We start from the raw sequence: 23092 nt of genomic DNA, 5'->3' as shown, positions 1-23092 counted from the left end.
AAAAAAAAAAAAAAAAAAAACCTATTGAAACACAAACTTCCAGCACTTCCAAATGTGTCCGTATTTGGAGAAAAGGTCTTCACGGAGGTAAATGACTTACGGTCATTAGGGTGGGTTCTAATCCAATACTATCTGTGTTTTGGAAGAGGAAATTTGGACACAGGCATCTACAAAGGAAAACAGTGAGAAGACCCAGGGAAAAGAAGGCCATTAATCATGAAAGGGGAGAGAAATCAACCCTGCTGGCACCTTGGCTTTAGAATTCTAATCTTTAGAACTACGAGAAAATAAATTCCTACTCTTAAGGTACACAGTCTGTCATAGTTTTAGAGCATCCTTATCAAATTAACACCCATGAATTAGCAAGGATATAATGTCCATGTACAAATAAAGAATTGGCAAGACCATAAAATAATTATTTTGTTCTTTTCTACATACTCAGTTTTGTAAAAGATGAATCAGAGTGACTTGCACACTGTATTTAGGCCTGATTTGACCCTACCTTACAATAAAAAGTAATCAAAGGATGTCACTAGATGAGCTGAAACTTCTAACTCATCCTTTCTTCAACGACTTAAGACTATAGACTTAACTGCTTGTCTACTGTCTAGTCTACTCTGTGTTGCTATAACAAACTACCTCTGGCTAGGCAACATAAAATGAAAAGGTTAATTTGGTCCTTCATTCTGTAGCTGGAAGTTCCACAGAGCATGGTGATAGCATCCTGGTGAGGGCTGCCTGTCTACAGAATATTATGGAAGCAAAGCAAATAGAGAACTGGTGTAACATGGAAGGGCCATATATATGAGGAAGGAAGCAGGAGATTGTGGAGAAGCCAGGCTCAATTTCTGCATTACAAATGGCCACTGGAGAAACTAATGCACTCTACTTATACCTGAGCCAGCCACTCTTGTGTTTCAGCATTAATCTATTCATGAGAAGAGCTTCCACAACACTGGTTACCTTCCACTAGTTAGGCCAACTTCTTTAAGCTCAACATCCACACACGGGAGACTAGGCTTCTAGCACACGGACCTCAGAACAAACCGTTCTGTCCACAGCAACTACTTCCACACGATGGTCCCCTTGGTGACAAATGCAATTTTAATACACCGTGAATACCCATGGGACCTTGAGAACACATCAGGCTTTGGAAAAATCGCTCATTAACTTTCTCTTAAGCTATTGATGGCACTTATAGGCTTCTCACTGTGTCTTCAAGGACATAGTCAAGAGGTGAGGAGTAGAGAGAAGAATAATCCCTACTCTTCCTTATCCCCAACTCAGGTTCACAGAGGATTGGAAGGTAGAGAAAATTCTGTATCAGAGTCAATGAAATGGCACTGCCAAAATCACTAAAAGGCACAAGTGAAAGGAAAAGAAAGGACCCAGTTCTATTTGGAGAGACCAGCTACTGCCATTCACCAGTCCCAGACCCGTGCCACTGCACCTCTGGCCACATATCCTCTCAATGTGCCCAGCTGGCTGTTGGAGCCAGGCAGGATTTGCTGTCACATTCTCAATTTGCAGCTCTAAGATGCATTGCTCTTCCCCATCTTAATAAAATGAAATGGAATAAGTTTTACATTAGCAGTAGAGAAGGAAAAAGTCATAGTTTCCCATGCTTCACTATTCAGAATAGTTAATCTAATGTCTGTATCTTAGGAGAAGAGTAAATAAAGAGAAGGAAAGGGGTGTGGATAGATATGATCAATGAAACATACACAATTGAAAGGAAAAACAGATTCTGGAAGTAAACAAAAGCTGGAAGTAAAAGCTTGGTGGGAAATATTTTTCAAAGCATAATTTGATTCTTCTGTTGACCCTTAAAGCTTCGGTGTCTACCAGTGCTCTATTTGTCTCCACTTGTTTTTAGTTTTAGCAGTTATATAAACTTATGTCCTATGAAACCAATTAAACACCTTCTGATCTCTACTGGGAATTGTCTTTAAGTAGTTTTCTACCTAGACTATAAAAGGACTATGATTTCATTTACAATATCTTGGTCGAGAGTGTTTCATCATCGGAGGTGTTAAGAAAAGCACTGAAATTAATAAAGGAAGACAGAACCAAAACAAAACATAATTCTCTCTGGACACATCCTCACTGTGGGTTTGGCTCACAAAAAACACAGAGATCCTAGGTCTAAGATGACTAGTTCACTTCTCTTCGCCAGGCCCTTAGATTTGCAAGCAAAGCTGTGCAGCCAGACCCGATGCCATAACATAGACTTCCAAAGTAAAAGCCCATTTCCAATCAGTTGGCAATATAAAGGTACGTGTGCCTTATTTGGTTATACAGACCTCAAACCTCACACACTCTGTTTCTTTGTTTCTTTTTCAAGGAGAATAAACTAGATCTCTGTTTTAGTCTGTTTTATATTAAAATTCCCATTTCTACTGTGAGTCAGCATGACCGTCCACATCTGAAGAATTTGGTTCCCCTCACCCTCCACCTCAGGGCCTTGGCAAGGCCTCACCTGGGCACCACAGGTGGCAGTGACTTACCGGCAGTGCTTATGGGATCCTGTCAAGGTTTCTATCACAAAGCACTCGCCATCGTTGAGACAGTAGGCAAGGTCCTTGTCTCGGCAGGGCTTGAAGTGCTCAGATCGCTGGGTGGAATATGTCGTTGTATCTGTCGAGGGGAACATACAGGGAACCATTGTCAGCAGCCATGGTAATACAGGAGTAGTTCCTGTCACTGGTTCCAGTGTGGGCACCCAGGGCTGAGCATGGGCTACGACTATGACAGAGAGAACTGGAGACACTCAGGTCAGGCCTTCTCCGGCATGAAGCAATGCATCAGGTGACACCCACTGTATTCAACTGAACAACAGTCACCCTTCTACATCCCACAGGTTCTTCACCCTAAGATTCAACCAGCCACTGATGGAAAATATATGGCAGAAAAAAATACAATTGTATACACTCTACACATAGACACTACTTTTTGTCATCATCCTTGAAACACTGCAGTATAACATTAGCTGTTTATATGGCATTTACATTGAAGTAGGTATAATAAGTAATCTGGATACTGTATAAAGTAAAAGTACATATGTTATGCAAACACTACACGACGTCATACAAGAGCAGCCAGGGCCAATCCCGAGATTATCAAGGACCCACTATCTTTTCTCACTAGATTTGGACAGTTAGAGTCACTCTAAAGAAGTCCCATTTGAGGGCACATTAACAGCAACAGTTGAGAGATACACACCCCAAATCTACTTTCAATAATTTCACTTCTAACAAATATGTTGTATGAACAAGTGAAACAATATTCCTTTCCTTTATTGTTATCAAATGTCATTAAACATCTGATCAATGTATGTTGTGAGTCTTCTGTACAAATCCATGCCAATTTTTTTTAGTTACAGCTATAATTGGCTAATAGCTAAGTCAATTATTCTTTCACTTTCTCCTTTTATTGTGTAATTAAAATGCAAATGTTCTAAATTCTAAAGTAGATACATGTGAAGAATGTTTCTGGTAAATATTTAACAGGACCAAATTAGTACCATTTTTTTAGCATTCTTTTAAACATGTATTTTTAAAATCATAATTACATTTTTCATTAAGCAATACATCTCTCTATCTGCTTCTTAGGTACGAATCTAACCATAAATAGGTGCTACCTGCAGGAAACAGGTTCCTTTTCCACACGTGGACATTTTTCTAGTTACAGAGTTTGAGGTAACTAAAGTATTAATATCAATTCCACTGTAACTGTCAAGAAAAATATATATTTAAAAAGTTGAGGATTTATTACATTATTCAGCCGTTAAGCTCTTTTAATTTCCCTTTCTCTAGACCTAGACTGGTAATAATATTGAACAGGGTGATGCATGAATCCAACTCAGTAAATAAATGAGTCTGTCCCTGTTTGTCTTCCACAGTGACAGGTGAGGGACCATCCGTTAAGGAAATCCACTCTGCCCAGGAGTCCTCATCAGGACTGGAGGAGACTCAGTGGTACAGTGATGCTTGGCACTGGTGAGGCCCCTGATTCAATCTTTGGCTCCATCAAAAAGTCAATAAAAATAAGTAAATGCTTACAAATACAGGAAAATGAGAATGAAGTCAAAATCCCGAACAGAGCAAAGAAAGGCATCTGCCTTCAGTACTTTGGTCTTTCTGAGTCTCCTCCCCTTACACAAAGAGCATGGGACTGCATTTCCAACTGTTACTTTGTCTTGCAAATGTCCACAGATCTGCCTCACTGCTCATTTGGGTTGGCCACTTTTCTCCTCCACCCTCTGTTTTGCAAGAAAACACCCAGAAATCCTCCACAGCTCAGATAATGTCTCCATGGGCCCTTCTGCCACCTCTTGTTTCTCACATTATGCATTCAGCTCCCTAATAGTTTGCTCCCAAGATTAACCATCTTGCAAGTTCCTTGAAAACAGGGGTTCAGGCCTAATTAGACCTCATGGTCAGTGAAAATTGCGTCATTACATCGGATCTCTATAACATCACCAGCCACTTCAATGCTGCATTAAAAAAGAAATGACCATTGCACCCTCTTTACAATATCACCAACAGTTACTCTGTCACACAGCAGAAAGTCAGATATAATTTCACATCCATGTTATCATTTTGTATAGGTTTTAATGTCTATGAGTATCTCAAAATCAATGCCTTTAATTCACGCAGCCTCTCTCAGACAAGACTCTCACTTATATACTATGAACATTGAAAAAAAAAAAAAGACTTTTGGTGTTCATTTTGTTGGTGTTACAATGGGGCCTCATTTAATACATTTCAAAATATCTGCCTATTAATACTTGAGCACAAAATAAAGGCTCTGCAGAGCCAGAATGGACACATGTCCCATTTTCCAGAAGATCTATACAGTGAAGATCTGTTTACCATGACAGTATGTGACAAACAGCCAAAGGCAGCCAGTCTCTTTTTCTATGGTAAGTATTTAACATTCAACAGTTTTGAGCAAAATGTTCAATATGAAATGCCACTCTGTTGACTGCTGCTCTAACTGCTGAAGTATATGAACTCATGATCACTTAACTTTTCCTTTAATTTCTTATAATCCCTTTATTGATATTCACTGATCATTCCTCTAAGAACAGCTTTTCATTAACATAATGCACAGCATAAAAAGTGAGATCCTTATTTATTTATTTTATTTATTTTTTTGGTACCGGGGATTGAAATCAGGTCCTTGTGCTTGCAAGGCAGGCCACAAACCGCTGAGCTAAATCCCCGGCCCATAAGATCCTTATTTATAATCAGTAGTTTTAACACATTGCAGACTCCAACTGCAATACAATGGCAAACCAATTACAATTGATTAATTTCCATCTGACAATTGCTGTCTCCTGTGGCTAATGCCCCATTCTACCAACTCCTTTCCTATCTAGTCTTCATCTATCAGCACATTACAGAAAAGTTAAAACCAAGTAAATGGCTCTGCAAAAAGTCCTGGGTGGGACAGCAAAGAGATGTGAGCCTTAATATGTACTCAGATTTTCCATTTCCACAGCTTAGAGAATCCCATAACTAATTTAAAATGTGCATACTTTTCCTTCACAATGCCTTGTCTGGTTTCAAAGAAAGCATTGTAATTATTATTTTATTATTTGATAAATAATGATAGTATACTGAGTTTGCTTCTCCTATAAGTAGATAAACTGTGAATATGAATAAATTTGAAATATTAGAATTTTTCTAAGCATTTCACTGCATAGTGTCCATTAGCAATATTCACCTAAAAGGAGAGGGCCTTTAGATTATGTAAGATTCATGCATCATGAGATGAAAGTTTGCTCTTGAAAGCCATCCTGCCAAAGATGTGTATGTGAAGATAACAAAGGAAATCACCCGGCTGTTAGGTTAGCTATAAGCACAAGTACCTAGACTTTTGTTAGCTAAATGTTATTTATTAAAATGCTATATTATGCCTAAGTTACCATTTGTCAAGCTTCCTATTACTTATAACCAAGCACAGTTTAACAAAGAGACAATGACAATTTTGAATGACTCTTTCAATACGTATTTATCTTCTTGTATGCATATGTACATATTTGTTTTTAAATATATATTTATATGTAATGGAATAGATTTTTTGGGGGGAGTATCGGGGATTGAACTCAGGTCCTTGCACTTGTGAAGCACGCAACAGAACCACTGAGCTAAATCCCTGGCCCTATAATATATATTTTAACACATTCACATATTAAATACAACATAAATAAAGTGAGGAAAAGAATATAAAGTGTAATCCTTATTTTCTTCCTGTGCCATAAGTCAACACAGCATCATGTAATAGATCCAGCTATTATTTGTTCTGCAGGGGAAACAGGATATTTGTGAGACTGAGATACTAGGTAAAATCTAAGTCGAAACTATGAAAGTTATAGTCTTAAACTACCTGGGATATCTCAGCAATCAGGTAGAAAACTCTGAAGGCATCCAACATTTTTGGGACCTGTTTATATTTTTTTAACAGCATTCCACCTTCAAGACATCCAATACATTAAGCTAGTTATGTAGTAAATGGTATTATGTCCTAAACCAAACTTCTTTTTCTTAAAATGTAAATTGGTAAATTTGTTATAGAGCTATTAATTATATTCAGAATTGTATGGACAAAGGTCCAGGAAAGTCACTATTCCTGTGATTTCCCAAGGCTGCAGAGAGTGTCTCATTACCACACCCTACACTTTCCACCTGTATCAGTCAATAGACACACTGTGTACCTGGGTCTATGCTCCTGGGGGGCATGGCAGGCCTGCATATCTATGACCCATGGTCTTCTGCACAGGTGGTCATGGAGCGCACAGAACAGATTTTTACAGTAAAACTATCTTCTTATACTTGGACATTTTTCTAAATGTTTTTGTTCATGCTTTTGTAGTCATCATTTAAGATTTAAAAAAGCTATCTTTTATCACTTTAAAAATTCGGAAACTTGTTCAGTAGTGCATCAAAAGCACATACTTGTAGAAGTTTATAGAAATAAAAACTAACTCCTCTTCTTGGAGGCAAGGGAGAAGAAAACAAGACAATGTGAAAGTTAGGAAATATTTTCAAACAGGATACAAAAGGGAAGTGAATGTAGTTGTAGGATGAACAGAAACAATGGTAAATTGGGCCTTCTGAGCATCATGACCAAAAGTCCAGGGCTCAGCTGGGTGATGCTAATGTCGCATTACTGTGGCCAACCGGGGTTTGCCCTTATCTGGATCACTCTTCTGGCACATGTATAGGTAGCTAATATGTTTTCTTAATTTTTATGGATTTTGGTTTCTCTCCTCAGGGACATCAGGGAGAATGCTTTGTTTTTAACTTCTGTATTCTTTCCACATCATGTAGCATACACAGTAAGCAATCACTACAGTAATTAAATGCACAGAGGGAGGTGGTAACACTGAATTCATTAAGGCAAAATGGGAAGAAAATGTAAGGCTGGAAGACAGAAATCCCTGAAGATTTTAAAATAAAAGTCAATTTGTTAATGAATAAAATGATAACTAGTTTTCACAGTAAGAACTGAACTGAACCTGAATGCTACTTATAGAGGTCTTCTATATCAGGAGCACAATGCTGCACACTGTGGGAACCCCTACTTTGATGCAGGAAACAAGATTTCTAAATTGGTTATCATAGATAATAATTGGAGTGGACAGTCAAAGTGTGAGCTTGAATCAGGCTAGTTATCTCCGAAGTCATCCCAAAGGATTGGCACTGGACCTAGGTCTTGAATATTTGTGATTTAATTGCTGTAGGAAGAAGAATTTTGGATGAGGAAAGCAAAGATCACTTATAGAAGAAAAATTATAAGGCATAGAAAAAACTAAATTCTTCATACTTCTAGCTTGCAAGTGTCAGATTCTTCAGCAGTTTTCTTCTTCCCTTACTGAGTTCCTGATGTGGCAATTCTCTACAAAATGTTAAGAATCCAGTGATGCAATCTAAAAGCTTTTAGGATTTGCAAATACCTTTGTGGGCCAAAAACCATTTAGCTATGGTCGTCAGAGCCAGTAACCTCTTATGTGGCTATAATGTTAAAGAAACCCACTTCCATATATTAAAATTCCCTGTTGCACCTGCCATTTATCAGGCACCCAGGAAGGAGCACTGGCATGAGACCAACTTATAAAATATTTAATGGGCAAGGAAAATTGTAATAAAATGCAGTGGTGTTTGAAAGGGAAACAAACCTTTCTCAGCTGGTGAGAAGCAAAGATAGCTTTCTCCTCACTACTGGAGATCAGACAATTGTTCACTTTGCTGGTATGGGAGAGATGGGACTGTTGGGCAAGGAATTTAAAGGCTCGATTGAGTCACGGGACTGCTGTGCGGACCGACAGGTCTTGATATGCCCCAGAGCCATCTATTTCCACACAAAATGCTCTTATTAAATTTCCAACACATACCCGCCGCTTTCCACTTGGAAATTTGCTTTTAGAAAACTCTGTGCCATCTTAAATAAACCTGCCAGGGTCATAGCTTGTTCAATGAAAATGTGTTTATTTGGGAATTGCAGAATTGACCTTAAAGGTGAATATATATTTCCTTTTACCTGTGCATAAACACGTGTACATACAGACTCCTTTCCATCACAAAGGTAATGATTTTCCCTGCAAATACTAAAGCCCTTGGCTTATAAGTTCTGTGCTATACAGGAAGTATTATCTTGGCTAAGCACACTGCTTTACTGAAATGGCCCAATCCATAAACCCAGCTAGCTATAAATGGGGGTTTTATTTTTATTTTCTCATTTTGTTGAAATTCTTCAAATTATCTAAGTGTCTTAACAAGCTCCTGCTTTTATCAAAGCTTTCTTGCCTTGGCGTCCATGTTATCACATATTCTTGGTTTTTCTCTTTCTCTTTAGTTTTTTTTTTTTTTTGCTACCTCAGTTGCTTTTAATCAATATACACATGTAGGATACCCTGAAATGTATTATCCACTTATAAATTCACTTTGGAAAATATATGCAGAAAACACATAATTAGTGTTTTTGGAAAAAAATCTTTAAATTGCCTTTCCTGGCTCTTATGATGAAGACTAAAATTTTCAAACCCTCTCTGTCTCTATGCCCATTTCTTGAATAATGGCTGCTTCCAATTTTCAATGCATGGGCCCCAGGTATTCAAATTCTCCATGATGCCTCAGGCCTTTATATAGGTTCACAGTTGCAGGGGGCTCCCCTGAACCCCCCACACACACTCACAGCTATCTGTTGATGACATCTAGTGTACATGTGACAAACACATTCCCATTGGATATTTCTCTTTTCTATAAAACTCTCTAGTCATGTTGACAAGCAGTGTCTTCTTCTCCTGACACTATGTCCCCCATTTACGCCAAGGCCCTATCCCATGCTCTTTCCTGTTTAATCTTTCATTATTTTAAGCAAAAACATTTGTTGCTACTCATACTCATGGGCCACAGATAACACACAAGCAGGGCAGCACATTCTCTGAACTGTTTAGCAACATCTAACAAAAATGAGCCTCTGCCTAAAGAATCTTCTTAGATTTTTTTATGAAAAAATAATGAGATTATTTTCATTCATTTGTCCCATAGACCATGATCTTCTGGAAAATATAAATGTGGGCTATATGTGTGGGGTGTGTGTGTGTTCTTAAGAACTAGCCCATGGCTTGTTACTCAACCCATATTCAATAAATGTCCACTGAAGGAAAATCCTCACACCAACCTTGAATTGTAGAACTGTACATAGTGAATATGAGCTATCTATATACTAACAGATTACATTTATTCTAGCAAATCTGTCTTCTCACGGCATTTGACCTGGGAGCTGACTAATTTATGTGCTGAGTTAAACCTTGGGAAAGCAAGGTCCATACAGATGCTGTCAAGAAGTGGAAAAAAATCTGGTGACCAGGCCACTTAGTAATTGAAGATGTAGTAGGATTATAAAGAACATATAATTGATACAGAAGTAGCAGGCTATTAAATTTGTCGGAAGGGGCAATACTTACGCTCTTTTTGTCCTTGCAGAATGGCCTTGCCTCTATTTCCCAACAAAGTTACACAGTAGCCTGGTTGAATATCATGTGTGCTCTTTTTGGATCCAGGCGCAACACCATCACATTCCAACATTCACCTTGCTTATACAGGAGGGGAAATATGTACATAGAAATGTGAAAGTCTTCAGCTAAAGACAAAAAACATGACCATTTGCTGGTGGTTGGACAATTTTGAGCTTCAAAGCAAAGAGTATTGAGTGTTTGTTGGTGAGTCCAGTCCAACCTCTTCAGTGCTGAAGGAGCTCAGCTTATAGACTCCAAATCTATACCTGTCTTCCAAGTCATGCACACTGGGGGACTTTAATGAGATACCACTGTAGATATGATATCATGATCACTAACCATACTTTTAACTGCGACTTGATTTCTTATCTACCTATGTGAGAGATAGCGTTTCAATCCCTAGGACATCTTTATTTTCCAAAGGAGCCTTTATGTGAAATACAGAGAATGAAATCCCCTTGTACTTGTAGCAACAGCTTCTTATCTGGTTCTCCTGCACTCCTCAACCGATTTCTACACCTAGAGCTGATACAACTATTGAAATAGCACTTCTGAGCTCACTTCATTCTTTGCTTAAAACAGCACTGTGTCTTCATTATACAAGGCTAAGAAACTTCTCATCGCTCAATCTGCAATTCCCCACATGAGCCATACAGAGAGGGCACCCAGAAACTGCAGGTCCTCATCTTCCTGTCCCATTCCTCCGGCTCTCAAGGCTGGAGAACATCTCACTTCTTTAAAAATTGATGAATTTAAATATGCTATTCTTTGACCTCACATGCTCAGCCGTATGTCTCTGTTTGGCAAAACAATTCAATTTTTGAAGGTTTATGCAAGATATAATCCCCTACTAAAGTCTTTCCAACTCTTCAGGTCTAGAAGGAGCTGTAAGACTTCAGGGCAACAGTCTCTGTCATGCTGTGCTCATCACTCCAAATAGCAATGTGGCTCCTTACAAGCTTGTTCCAAACTGCTTCCCAAACTAGACCTGGAATATGACCAGGCCATGTATGCATCTTCCTAATTTATCCCAGGGGCTGACACAGAGCAGATGCTTCATACATGCTTTCTGAGTGAATCCATACTCTAATGGTTACACATTAACATAACAGGCTCGTACAAACTTGCAGCATGATAAGGGAGGCATCGTCTTATAGCCCCCATGTCAGTAATAATCTTCCAGAGATAAATGATAGAAAATATACCTATGCTTACATGCATATACCTGAGGTCAACTATCAGTTCTTTTCAATTGATGTAATGGGTTCCATTGAAAATAAGCAGCTTAATTTTCATAAACAATTATGAGTTTTTTATTCCAAGACTCTCTCCTAGTTTTAAATTTCTTATCTATGAAGTGCATGTAAAGATGATATTCAAAGTATTTTTAAGACATATGAAAATGACAGGTTTAATCAGAATAAACAAAAATGACAGGTTTAATCAGAATGAATGTGTGTGCTCATAAAAATAAAGCAGGAGCCTGATGTCACTTCTTATGGGAACTAAACAGTAATGCTCATGTTTCTGCATTAGTACTTAAGACATCTGGGAATCTTGGCACAGGACATGTACAGAGGCAGCACAGGGGCGTGTCACTCAGAGAGGTCCAAGCGGTGGTTATCTATCAAATAGAACAAAATCACTGCAACATCACAACAGTTCATACAATTAATGTAGCACACTACTTTCCTGTGATCTAAATATGTCTTCAGCACTTTTAGATTTAACAATTCAAACTAGACAACCCTGGAATACTAGACACTATAGAATTCAGTATGGTATAATAATGCTTGGGGTAAACCTGTTAACCAGATCTAAATATTATCTTCACTTTACAAAAGAGTAAGTAGAGCATAGTATGATCGCACACTACTTAGGATTTCACAGCCCATCAACAGAAAGAGCAAAAAAGTTCAGAGAAGCCCAGCTCTACAATGGATATCTCTTAACATTTTACAGTTCCACTTGTGCTGAGTTTTGGATTCTTTCAGGTGTAGGCATTTGAGCCTCTCCTCGCCAAACACTCTCTTCATTTCTCTGCTCTAAGTAACCCTAAGAGCAATTAGGAAACACTCCTTTTCTGTCATCTATTCATCTTGCACACATCCACCCAGCACTCATTTTTAAGCATAGCTGAAACACTGTAAAAGGTAAATACTGGGTGGGGGAAAGGTAGGTGGTACAAAAATAAAATCGTGCTCAACTCTGGGAATTTCTTTTACTCTCTCAATTTTTCTTTTCATTCTATTATGGTTTTGAAATAATGTCTAAACATTATTACAAAATCTTTCATAAAAATGAACATTGCTCAATTTAATTACCTAATATCTTATTTTTCACTTGACAGTCTTAGCCTGCATTTGGATCTTTCCATGCTCAGAAATGGTATATGCAGCATGAAGAAAGCATAAATATTACAGTCACAGGGACCGAGGTACGGACTCTTGCTTATGCGCTTGCTAACTGTGTCAAGTGTCACGGTAGAAGTAGAAAAGCATTCTTGGTATCAATAAGCAGGGCATGAAGTAAAGCCAGTCAAGACAAACTTCTCAGAGAAAGTGCCAGACTTAAAGTAATACTCAAAAAATGTGACAGCGAAAATGGTGAAAATTATATTACAGGACTAAACAATTAATAGACAGTCCTTCAAGCCCAACGACTATGTCATCAAGATGCCTTGTGTTGCAAGTCCCCACCTTACCAAGCATAGTGCTAAGCACACAACAAAATATAGAGAAATGCTAACCAGACCTGACGTCAAATGAGAAGTTTAAAACAGAAGAGAAAATTTCATCATATAACTAAATTATCAGGACAAGAAGACATGAAGGGACATGTGAAATAAACGAACAGGTCAAGAATTCTTGGAAGCTGCAGGCACTTGAATGTCAATATATCCATACTGAAAAGGAAAAGAAGAAAGGAGAGGGAAAGGGAGGGGAAAGGAAATAGGGGAGAGAAGGGAGGGCGTAGAAGAGGGGAAAAGAGGAGAGGAGAGAGGTAGACAGGAGAAGAGATCAGAGAAGAGAAGAAAGGAGAGGATAGAGGAGAAGAGTAAAGGATAAGAGAAGAAATGAAAATAAAATTGGCTTTCTAAAATTATAGGTAATCAATAATGTAGTATTGACCCTCAAAATGCCATAGTTACTTAAAATAACCCAGAATTAATTCAGTCACTAAGTCATTTATCATTTGACAACCTCCAAGTCTTAGAGATATGCAACTGGTTAGGAAACAATTACACTGTCCCCCAAATCTCCTCACATAAAGAGTCCCATATATCATTGATTTCACTCCACTGAAAAGCTTCAGCTTCCACTGCCCTGTTCATCTTCCTGGTGACAGTGTGGGTCTCATCTTAAACAGAGAGGGAAGAAGCCTGTTTCTTGTTATCCCACTGGGTCTCTGTGCTTTCACTTCTGTACCTGGAAGTAAATCAGCTCGGATCTAAGTACCTACCATACTGCTTCATAATGTATTTTTGCAGATTTATGTTTGCATTCTAGCTTTGCTGTTTATTGGCATCATGAATAAATGGAGAGTATGAAAATCTAAGGCACATATGAAATATAAGGAATTACGAAAATAGGATGCGTGAGTAACAAAAGACAATACACAGCACAGTAATTGGCACCAAGCACCACTGCTCTCTTTTCTCATATTATGAAGTAAGTCAGCACACACTTCTCATATACCACCTGTATACTTAATTCTGAAAAGGGTCTGCATGATGCCAATTAAAATCGTTTGTCAAGGGGAAAAAATGAGAACCAAGACCTGTCATGTAAAGGTACAAGATCCCAATAATGAATGTAATTGTACTGTATACCTAAAATGTACCAATAAACTCAATAAAAGGAAAAAAAATCTATCAATGGACATCTACCGTAAGACTGCACAATTTCCATGGGTGGAAGTGAGGACTAGATCAATAAAGGGCGGGTACCCTCCTCAGCCACCAGAATCACAGTGGCATCACAAAGCACAACTTAACTATACTGTCAGGTGGATTTAAGGAGAACTGAAATTTCTCTGCGTGGTTCCTCAAAAGCCTTGTATGTTTTTTATTGGTTTGTTCATTGCCAGAGTGAAGAGGTGCTTATTTTAGGCTTCCGTCAGCTGTTTTACTAATCTGTGAAAATGTACACAAGAGATAAAAGGAATAGATATGGAAGGAAGGAAAAGCCTGTGGATCTCACTCAACTCTTGGCTCAAAAAAACCCACATTTTATCAGCAACTTCTCAGTTTCCCTGGATCTTGTTTACAAAATGGAATTAACACATTACTCATTCATTTTTATGAGTGGAGTGGACCTTAATCATTATACACCTGCAGAAAATATTCATTTTATTTATCTTTACTTCTTTAAATTTCGCTTTCCTTTTGAATAGACATTTCTTCACAGAATCTATACATAAGCTTAATAAGCACATGAAATGATGTTCCGGAGCATTAGTCTTCTTATAAAAGGAAATCAAAACCACTGTTTTGATGATGGTGCACACCCACTAGAATGGACAAGGGTTAGCAAGGATGTAGAGAACCTGGACTTCATATGCACTGTTGGTGGGAAAGTAAAATGGTGCAGTGGATATGAAAACCAGTTAAACAATTCTGCAAAGTGCTGCACACAGTTCTCATATGTCCCAGCAATTCAGTCCTCACCCCAGAGATGTTTGTACCTCTGCGAATGTTCACTGAAGTAAAGCCGCCCAAAAGTGGAAGCAACTCAACTGTCCATCAAGTTTGAAGAATTAATGAAAAATGTGATTTAGCCATGGAATATTATTTATCAATAACAGCCACAGCACGACTAAACTTTGAAAGCACCGTGTTTAGTGAAAGAAGGTAGACATGAGGCCCTGTGTTTTGCCATTCCATTTATACGAAAATGCCCAGAAAAGGCAAATCAACAGACAGAAAGTAGATTAATGGCTCCTAGGGGTTGGGAGACAGAGTAAAATCTTTCCTTTCTTTTCTTTCAACTGTGGTTTTCTATAATCCCTCTGTCAATTTAATATGAGGTAAAAGGAGAAAACTACAGCTCAATATTTTAGATTTTGCATACAAATCACAGTCAATTTCATGCTATGCCTTTGTAAACCACTTGAGAAAAAAACCAAAGCCCGTCATGTACTTCCCCCAATCTTTTTGCCTTATTGACAAAATTTTACTCCTAATCTTTGTTTCAAAATGAGTACTGTTTTGAGAAAATTGGTCCATTCTCTGTGACTGCTGGAAAGCAATTAAAACTGAAGTCCAATAGATGTGATCATTTCTTGATTTCCAACCTTTATCTCTCCACTTGATGAAAGAGCAGCTATGCAGAATATTTGTGCATTATTCACTAATTTAAACATTAGAAAAATGTGTTTGTTGTGAAGTACTGCTGGGACATTTTTAACAGAAACTCCACATAAGGCTTAGAGAATAGGCTAGCAAAATTCCAAATTTTGCCTGTGTTAATTATGGAAGTCAGGAAACTCCCCTTCTTTCTTTCTGGTTTATGAGGTTTTCCTATTTGAACTACAAAGGGAAGCCATACTCACTCTCCTGGACGCTTTAAAATCTGCAAAGTAGGGGACATTCTCTGCTTCATTCAAGTCTTCATGGTTAATTCTGTGTCTCCATTCATACAATCGTTCTTTGTATCTCCTCTTCTATCGGCATGTCCTTCTCTTATGTACAGTTAGTAAAAACTGTCTTTACCCATACTATTTAGCAGACCTACACCAAGAATCAGATTTAGTTTATGTAGAACAGTAAGCATGTTCTATGGGCCATGCTCTGCCAGCTGTTTTCATGGCTATATTCTTACTGGAACAGTGTGAAACTCATTTGTTCATACTCTGTTGTGAGGCAGGTTTGACTTACAATGGATCAAGCAATTGTGATCGAGACCATATAACCCACAACACCTAAAATATTGATTAACTGGCCCTTTAACAAGAAAGTCTGCCAGTCTGCCCTCCTGACATAAAACAGTGGGGATGATAGCTTTCCCACTGATTACATATTTTAATTTACACATTACTATTAGAAATATTAGGCAATGATCTCAGTATATATCGCCTCATCCATAGAGCTTTGATATTGTCTTTTTCATTGGACTGATTGGTATTATCCTTCCAAAATGTATCCTTGGTTGAAAGGAGGGCAGAGGAATGAGGAAAAAATAAGAACCAAGACTGATTTTGTAAGGGTATAAATTTCCAACAATGAATGTCATTATATTGTATACATTAAATGTACAATTAAAATTTAAAAAATATAAAATAGGCTTACTTTCATTTTATTTTGAGATTTTTCGAAGAAACATCATTAGATAGCTGAAGAATGTCCAAGGTCTAGTGAGAATGGATGATTATCTTCACTGTAACAGATGTCTCTGTATCACTTGTGCAACACACACTTGGGCTTCTGTGTTGTTTGTGACCATATCGAGTGTGGATCAAACAATTCTCTATCCCTAGGTTGACTCAGTTGATTAACTGCAAAGTAAACTTAAGGTTGATGAATGTACTATTTGCTTTACAAAATCACTCATTGAATACTTATGTTAAAAAAAGCCCCCTCCTTCACTTGACTGTTTTGTACCTGGTTCTAGTATCATCTGTAGCTATTATTTCAAAGCTCTTTTATCTGCCCTCAAAGACACAGCACTGTGCATTCCCTCTGTCACAGCCCTTATCATGCTGCCCTTATCATATAAATACTAGTTTACAGGTTTCTCACCCCTTCAGCTGACTGCAAACTTTCAAAGAGCGAGTTTTAATGCAAAGTATACATCCCTTTCATGCTCTAGGGAAAGAATAATGAATGATGTAAATGCTGTTCGAGGGTGTCCATGTAGAAAGGTCATTGCTTTCATTTCCACAGCCCTGACCAGAGCAGAACTCTTACTTGACCCTCACCAGATGGGGAAGCCCATCCTTATTCTTGCTCTTCTCCTAGAACCTTCAGTAAAATGGCAGTGTTAGCAACTGTATGCTGTTGTTGTTTTCTTACTCCATTTTGTTCAGGGAAAGATATTATTCCAGGAAAGGAAAAGACAGAGTGAGACCCTATCCAAAACTAAGAGACACTGCTAGGGGTTGGGGGGAGCTACTTGTAGATATTATGAGCCAGTGTGAAAAAATCCCAGAAACTCAAATTGCTAACTTATATCTATTTTAATACAAAACCACTAAAAATAAGTACACAAATCTCAAAAACTAATGAACAGAGTGATTAGATTAAATTATAAAAGAAGCATGGAGAGTTTGGAAAGCCCTTCCTTCCTACACTGAGGAATGTTCTAGAAAACCGTCTCCATGTAGTGATGTTCTCCCTGGGATATTTACCTATTGAAACTGAATCTATTTTCACACACACAGCTCTGGGTCCTTTCATCTTTGAATGCTTCTTCAATCCTCTCACTTGGCATTAACCTTGGCCTCTTCCCTTCCTCTTCTGCATTGTGCTATTCTTATTATAACATACATTGCTCTCTGCCTTGGGTAGAGCTATTTTTGTAGTTGTCATTCTTGCCTCTCACCAGGAAGATCATGAGTTCCTTGAGGGCACGGACCATAATTTGCTCATCTTTTGTCCCTCGTGATCAAAGACCATCTTCTACTGTAGACTCAAAGACATACAGTATATCTGCTCAATAAAGTTAATTGAGCATTTTCTTCCCATTATACTTTACTGCTAACACGAAAGCTTCTTTGTCAACAAACTGTTTCTCTTATGTATGGTAAGTAGAGTTTTAAAAAATGAGAAATTATGTTTGAAAGCTTGACGTGATTCTGTGTGATCACCTATATAAGTAGAAAAAAGGTTTTCTACGTGTTTCTTAAGATAAAGATATTGTACAAATACAGATACCTATGTTGGCTAAATTATGTTTCTTGGAAAGACATAGTCTTTTAATTTAATTTTATCAAGAAAATGGATGTGGCAAAGTGTTAGTTCATAGAAGTATCCTTTTTCCTCTATGTATGGCTTTGTAAAGTATTTGAGACCAAAATATCACAAATTGATAACATCGGAAGCATCAATGATAAAAGTGACTGTTTCCATGATAATGATCTCATACCAGTGTTGGAGAAGACAAAACAGAATTTGCCAGTTTTTTTTTGTTGGTTTGTTTGTTTTTTGGCTTGTTCAGAAGGGAGTCTTTCCTCAAATCCAGGATATAATTCAATACCTAACTGACCACCATCACAACAGGTATGCAAGCACAAGTTATTAGATTAGACGATATTAAGATCACTTCCACTTTTAGTCTACAGTCACCTGTGTATTTAAGCTAGAGGAAGAGCCAGAGTAGCAGAAGAGAAACTGTCCACAACCTGTCCCCCTGTTCCCCATGGCATTTGACAGGCAGTTGGTAGTGTCACGATGCTACACAAATGTGAGGCGTAGGCTTCCGGGCTTCAACACAACATGTACCAAACACACACACAGTGTCTTAGGCAAAAATTAGAGCTGTGAAAGCTGATTAATTTTGCATCCAACTGAAATCTTATTTTGCAGCAAAGCAGCTCCCCAGCTGTGAAAGGATGAAAACTATAGCTTCAAGGAAATCAATGATCCCTCTCTTATACTCAAAGCATCCTTATAATTCCCTTTGCATGACAGATGACTTTATGGAAACATCATTCTGATAAATCAACTTGAAGGTTCCCACCTGTGGACCAACAATTGCTCATCAAGCCACGTGCTTCCTCTGTATAAGATACGCATTGGCTCTCTGCCAGGACAGCAGCATTGTAGCTCACCAGACAGCCCTCTTTCTGCTCCTATTCATGCATGGTCCTCAGCCTCCAGCTTGCTCTTGTCTACATGGAGATTTTTATTTCCAAATGTTCCAACAGGTTCTAATAGTGCCAAATGGCAAAAGGTGCACAATCCATCTCCAAAAATGAGAAAAACTCATTTTTAGTCATACCTTCCCTTGATGTAAAACAATGTTCAGTCTTCATCACACACACTGCACTGTTAAAGTAGCTTTAGCCAAATAGATTTTAAGAAGAAATTACTCATTCAAAAAATAAGAAGGGAAAGAACAGTAGGTCTTCAGTGGAAAGTAGCTGGATTAAAACACGTTCTGCCTTTCTAATGTTTCCAACTTTAGGATGTGTTGATATGAGCTGTAATACTTCAAGAGGGACATTTAGGAAGCACCACTTTGCAGGTTATTTGATGATAGGATGCTTTGTTCATGGTTCCCACTGAAATTTCCGGTTCTTAGAAACACATTTTAAGAAATGCTGAGCCAAAGTAAAACCCATCAGTCTGTTGTATCAAGGAATGTTAATATGTGGTCCAGAAAGTATCAGAGAATCAAAGCCTTTTGTACAACACAGACGTGCAAAAATATAGCTGGCCTAGAAATGGTTCTGTTGTTGTTTTTTTTTTTTTTTTTATCAAAGTCCGGAACTCTATAAAACCCATTTTACTTGCACCAAGTGCCAGGTCAAGAGGAAGAAGAGATAAAGGGACAGGCAAAAAGAAGAGAAGGCGATGGACAAAGAAAAATGGACAAGAGTGTTCGCGTGGGGCAGTTATCAGTGGCTACAAAGATAGACAGCATGGTATTGCCAGGTCTGCCTGGGGGCAGAGTAGAGTCCTTAGGTCAGGGGTGAATGGGGATGGACCCAGTTCTCAAGTCACTGAATGCAACTAAGATTCTCTACGAACTAAAACACTGCCGATACACAATGAGATTTCAGTACAGTAAATATAAAAGCCAGAAAGCAAGAGAGGCGAGCTTGGAATGTTACTCAGTAGGAAACATATATTGGATCAAGGGCTGGGCAGAACCAAAATGCTAAATGGAGATATGGACAACAGAATCATTCCTTAACTATGCCTGCTTCATCAGTAATAATGTGTTAAGAGAATGGACATTGTGATAAGAACTCCAATATAGATGTTAGGTTGGTGCTTTCTTATTTTGACTAGGAAGTCAGGTGGTGAGGCCTATACTTGGAACCAGGGGTTTGGTGCCAGTGGCAGGAAACGACAGATCAACAGTTTGAAAAAATACAGTTACCAAAAAGCTTAAAATGGTTTCTAATTATGGATCTAAATCTTCCTTATGGAACCTGTCATAAGAAAATTACCCTAAATATAGGAAAAAATACTTTGTTCAAAGATCTGTATCTTCAGATTATCTCTAGGCAGCAAAGTAGAACATTAAAATGAAATGCATTTCTCATAATGGAATGATTAAGGAAACATACTGCAGTCAGATGGTGGGATTTTATTGAGTTATGAAAGGTGATGTTTCTGAAGTATCTGTTAATTTGGTTACTTGATTGTCACATTATATCAAACAAATAAAATATAAAAACAGAAGTGTATTATATAATCAAAACTATGAAAAATAAGATTAACAAGAAAAAAATGACAAGGTACAAGAAAATATTAACAATAGTCTAAGGGTGGTATAACTATGATTTTACATAACTTTCTAAATTTGTTCAAAAATTTTTTTGGTTTATCAATAGCATTTAAATTTAAGGAGCCATATATGATACCTAGATGCAGCTACTATAGAATTTATAGTTCAAAAAGACTCCAGAAACAAAGTGAGATGCAAGGTGGAGCACCTTGGGTGAAAGGTGTCACCTATAGCTCTGAGAGATGAGATGGGACATAGCCAGAAGCCAAGAACATATACCTTTTGTTTACTGTGGTGAACAGCTATTCCTGAGGCCACTTAGGCTAGTTCTCTTGGATTCCAGGGGCCTATTTTACTGGATGACATGTAAAGAAAGATTAGGAAGACCAACTAAGTGACAGTATCAAGGTTAGAGCACATTAGGCATTGGGTTTGGGAACTAAAAATGCCATGTACCTGAGGAGTTGGTGTAAGGAACAAGAAAGATTGTCCTGTATGGTCAATAAATTTAGAGTCACTCTTGATAGGACAAGTCTAAAAATGCCCTTGCCTCTGGTGCATATGTTATGCACCCTCTAATACCATTCAAGATATCTTCTGTCTTAAGCCGAGCCAAGGCAGGACTGTACCCCTAAAATGTAATTTCCAAACTTACTTTAAAAAAACAGTCAAAGGGGTTGGGGATTTAGCTCAGCAGGGTTCCGCTGTCTGCCTCAGAAGCGCAAGGACCTGAGTTTGATTCCAGTACAAAAATAAATAAATAAATAAATAGGAGAGAGAGAAAAAAAAAAAACAGTGAAAACACCAAAAGCTAAGCAATCACTTCTTTTTACTGTAGCATGGTTGTGAAAAAGAGAAGGGAAAATCTTGCAGTGTGACTAGTAATGAAATAAATTCACAGAAAAGGTGAGATTTTTTATAAAAAGAATAATGGGTACAGACTTAACAAAACCCTTCTCTTATAGGAATAACTCATTTTGAAAAGTTTATTTCTTAATAGGATGCAGATCCTCAAGAAGATAACACTCTGGCTGTAGCCAAGGAGGAAAGAAGCCACTCTAAAAATACCTCAGTAAAAATGGAAAGAGCTGACATTTCCTTCCAAGCTTCTAGAACAGACAAGCCCGGGGCTGCAGAGCCCTCAGCTGTCCAGTAGCTCTCCTTTATACCTGTGCTTGCAGAGGCAGGGACAGGGGGCATAAAATGACTCAGATGTGTGGGCTGCATGAACTTCCTTCAGTGGCAAAAATGCAAGCAACAGAGTCTATGCCATTCCTCAAACAAGGACTGGGATAAACACACTTAAATTTGAAACTCTCGGCTCATTAACTTCTAATATACCCTCCGCATGGGCACTTGCTTAGGTGATTTTTATCCATATTCAAATTAATTAATGCATTTGTTCATTTTATTGTGTGATTATGTATCAAGCACTATTGAAGATCTGTAAGAGATGACTAGACATGGTCCAGTGTCCTGAAGTCATTCTAAGGTTTTTACAGGTACCCCGTCCATGTTAAGGCTACAGAATGTGCAGCACTTGCTCAATCCACTTACAGATTTAGCCAGACCTTAGAGGACCATACTCCTTTATGTTTATAGTCTTGAGAGATGGTGTCATTAGACGTTTCACCTTTGGAGGATACACACATAAAAAATAACCCATCATTAGCCTAGTCCAAAACACCAATGAAGATAATGGCCCTTCTCCTTCCACCAGATAAGTTCTTCATGGATCTCTAATCCACAGTACCAGCTTTTGCCACAGGACAGTGTCACTACTCACAAGACAGATGGTCTTCTTTACAAAGTGCCTACTCCCAACACCGTGTTATGGAAAAAATCGTGTTTCCGCAGATGCACAGGTTGACATGCTAGCTCCTACTCTTGACTGTTTTTGAAGACATGACCTCTATAGAGGTAAGTGTGAGCCTAAGATCAAAAGGGTCAGTCCCCAATCCGACAGCACTGTTTCTATTAGAAAAGAAAGAGACAGCCGGAGTACATGTGCATAGAGACAGGGCCATGTGACTACTTAAGAGAGGAGATTGGTTGCAAGCCCAGGGGAAAAGAACACTGGAGAAACCAAACATGTCAACACCTTGATCTTGGACTTTCAGTCTCTACAACTGTGAAAAAAAAAAATTTCTCTTGTTCAAATGACCCAGTCTGTAGTATTTTGTTATGGCAGTGTTAACAGACTAATACAAAACATAGTATAGTTTGCAGGTCATTAATACATATAGTGTAAGTAATAAGATACCTGGTATACTTGTCATCACATGAGCACAAAGAAAGGGGCTTAAAGTAATTACATTTGGTTTTCACTCACAGCTAAAGCAGCATTACTTTGTGTTTATGTAAACAAGGATCCCCCAGACCCGATGGTATTCTCAGAGCTCTGCCTATTCTATGAGAAGCTTTTTGAGACTTCACCTCCTGTAAGATCATTATAATAGTGAAGGAAATACATGTTAATAAAAAAGACAGATAACGCAAGCAAGGGTGAGGATTTTTAATCCCTGCTTTTCTCTTACTCTTCCTTGTAATCTCACACTTAAAGCTCAGCCCCAGCTAATATGGAAGCAGCTTTTCTGATGGGCAAGTTGGGCATCATGAAAGGTGCATGAGCCAAGGGCATTCACCTGGCCCTGGAACTTGCTCTTTT

General features: G+C 38.2%; 1 protein-coding gene across 1 annotated transcript in view; it reads right to left on the bottom strand.

Annotated features, from left to right (window-relative positions):
* Nrg3 (neuregulin 3) overlaps positions 1-23092 on the bottom strand; it is a gene marked incomplete at its 5' end in the record, with an annotated part of 1020825 nt that overhangs the window by 580571 nt on the left and 417162 nt on the right. Inside the window, 1 exon segment of the mRNA XM_033763192.1 lies at positions 2508-2637. Coding sequence (XP_033619083.1) covers positions 2508-2637 — 130 coding nt within the window.

This window comes from Fukomys damarensis, unplaced genomic scaffold (assembly GCF_012274545.1).
Source record: "Fukomys damarensis isolate Sample0158 unplaced genomic scaffold, DMR_v1.0_HiC HiC_scaffold_1, whole genome shotgun sequence".
Classification (NCBI taxonomy): Eukaryota; Metazoa; Chordata; class Mammalia; order Rodentia; family Bathyergidae; genus Fukomys; species Fukomys damarensis.
Note: the sequence above shows the minus strand (reverse complement) of the source record. Positions and strands in the feature narration are given on the sequence as shown.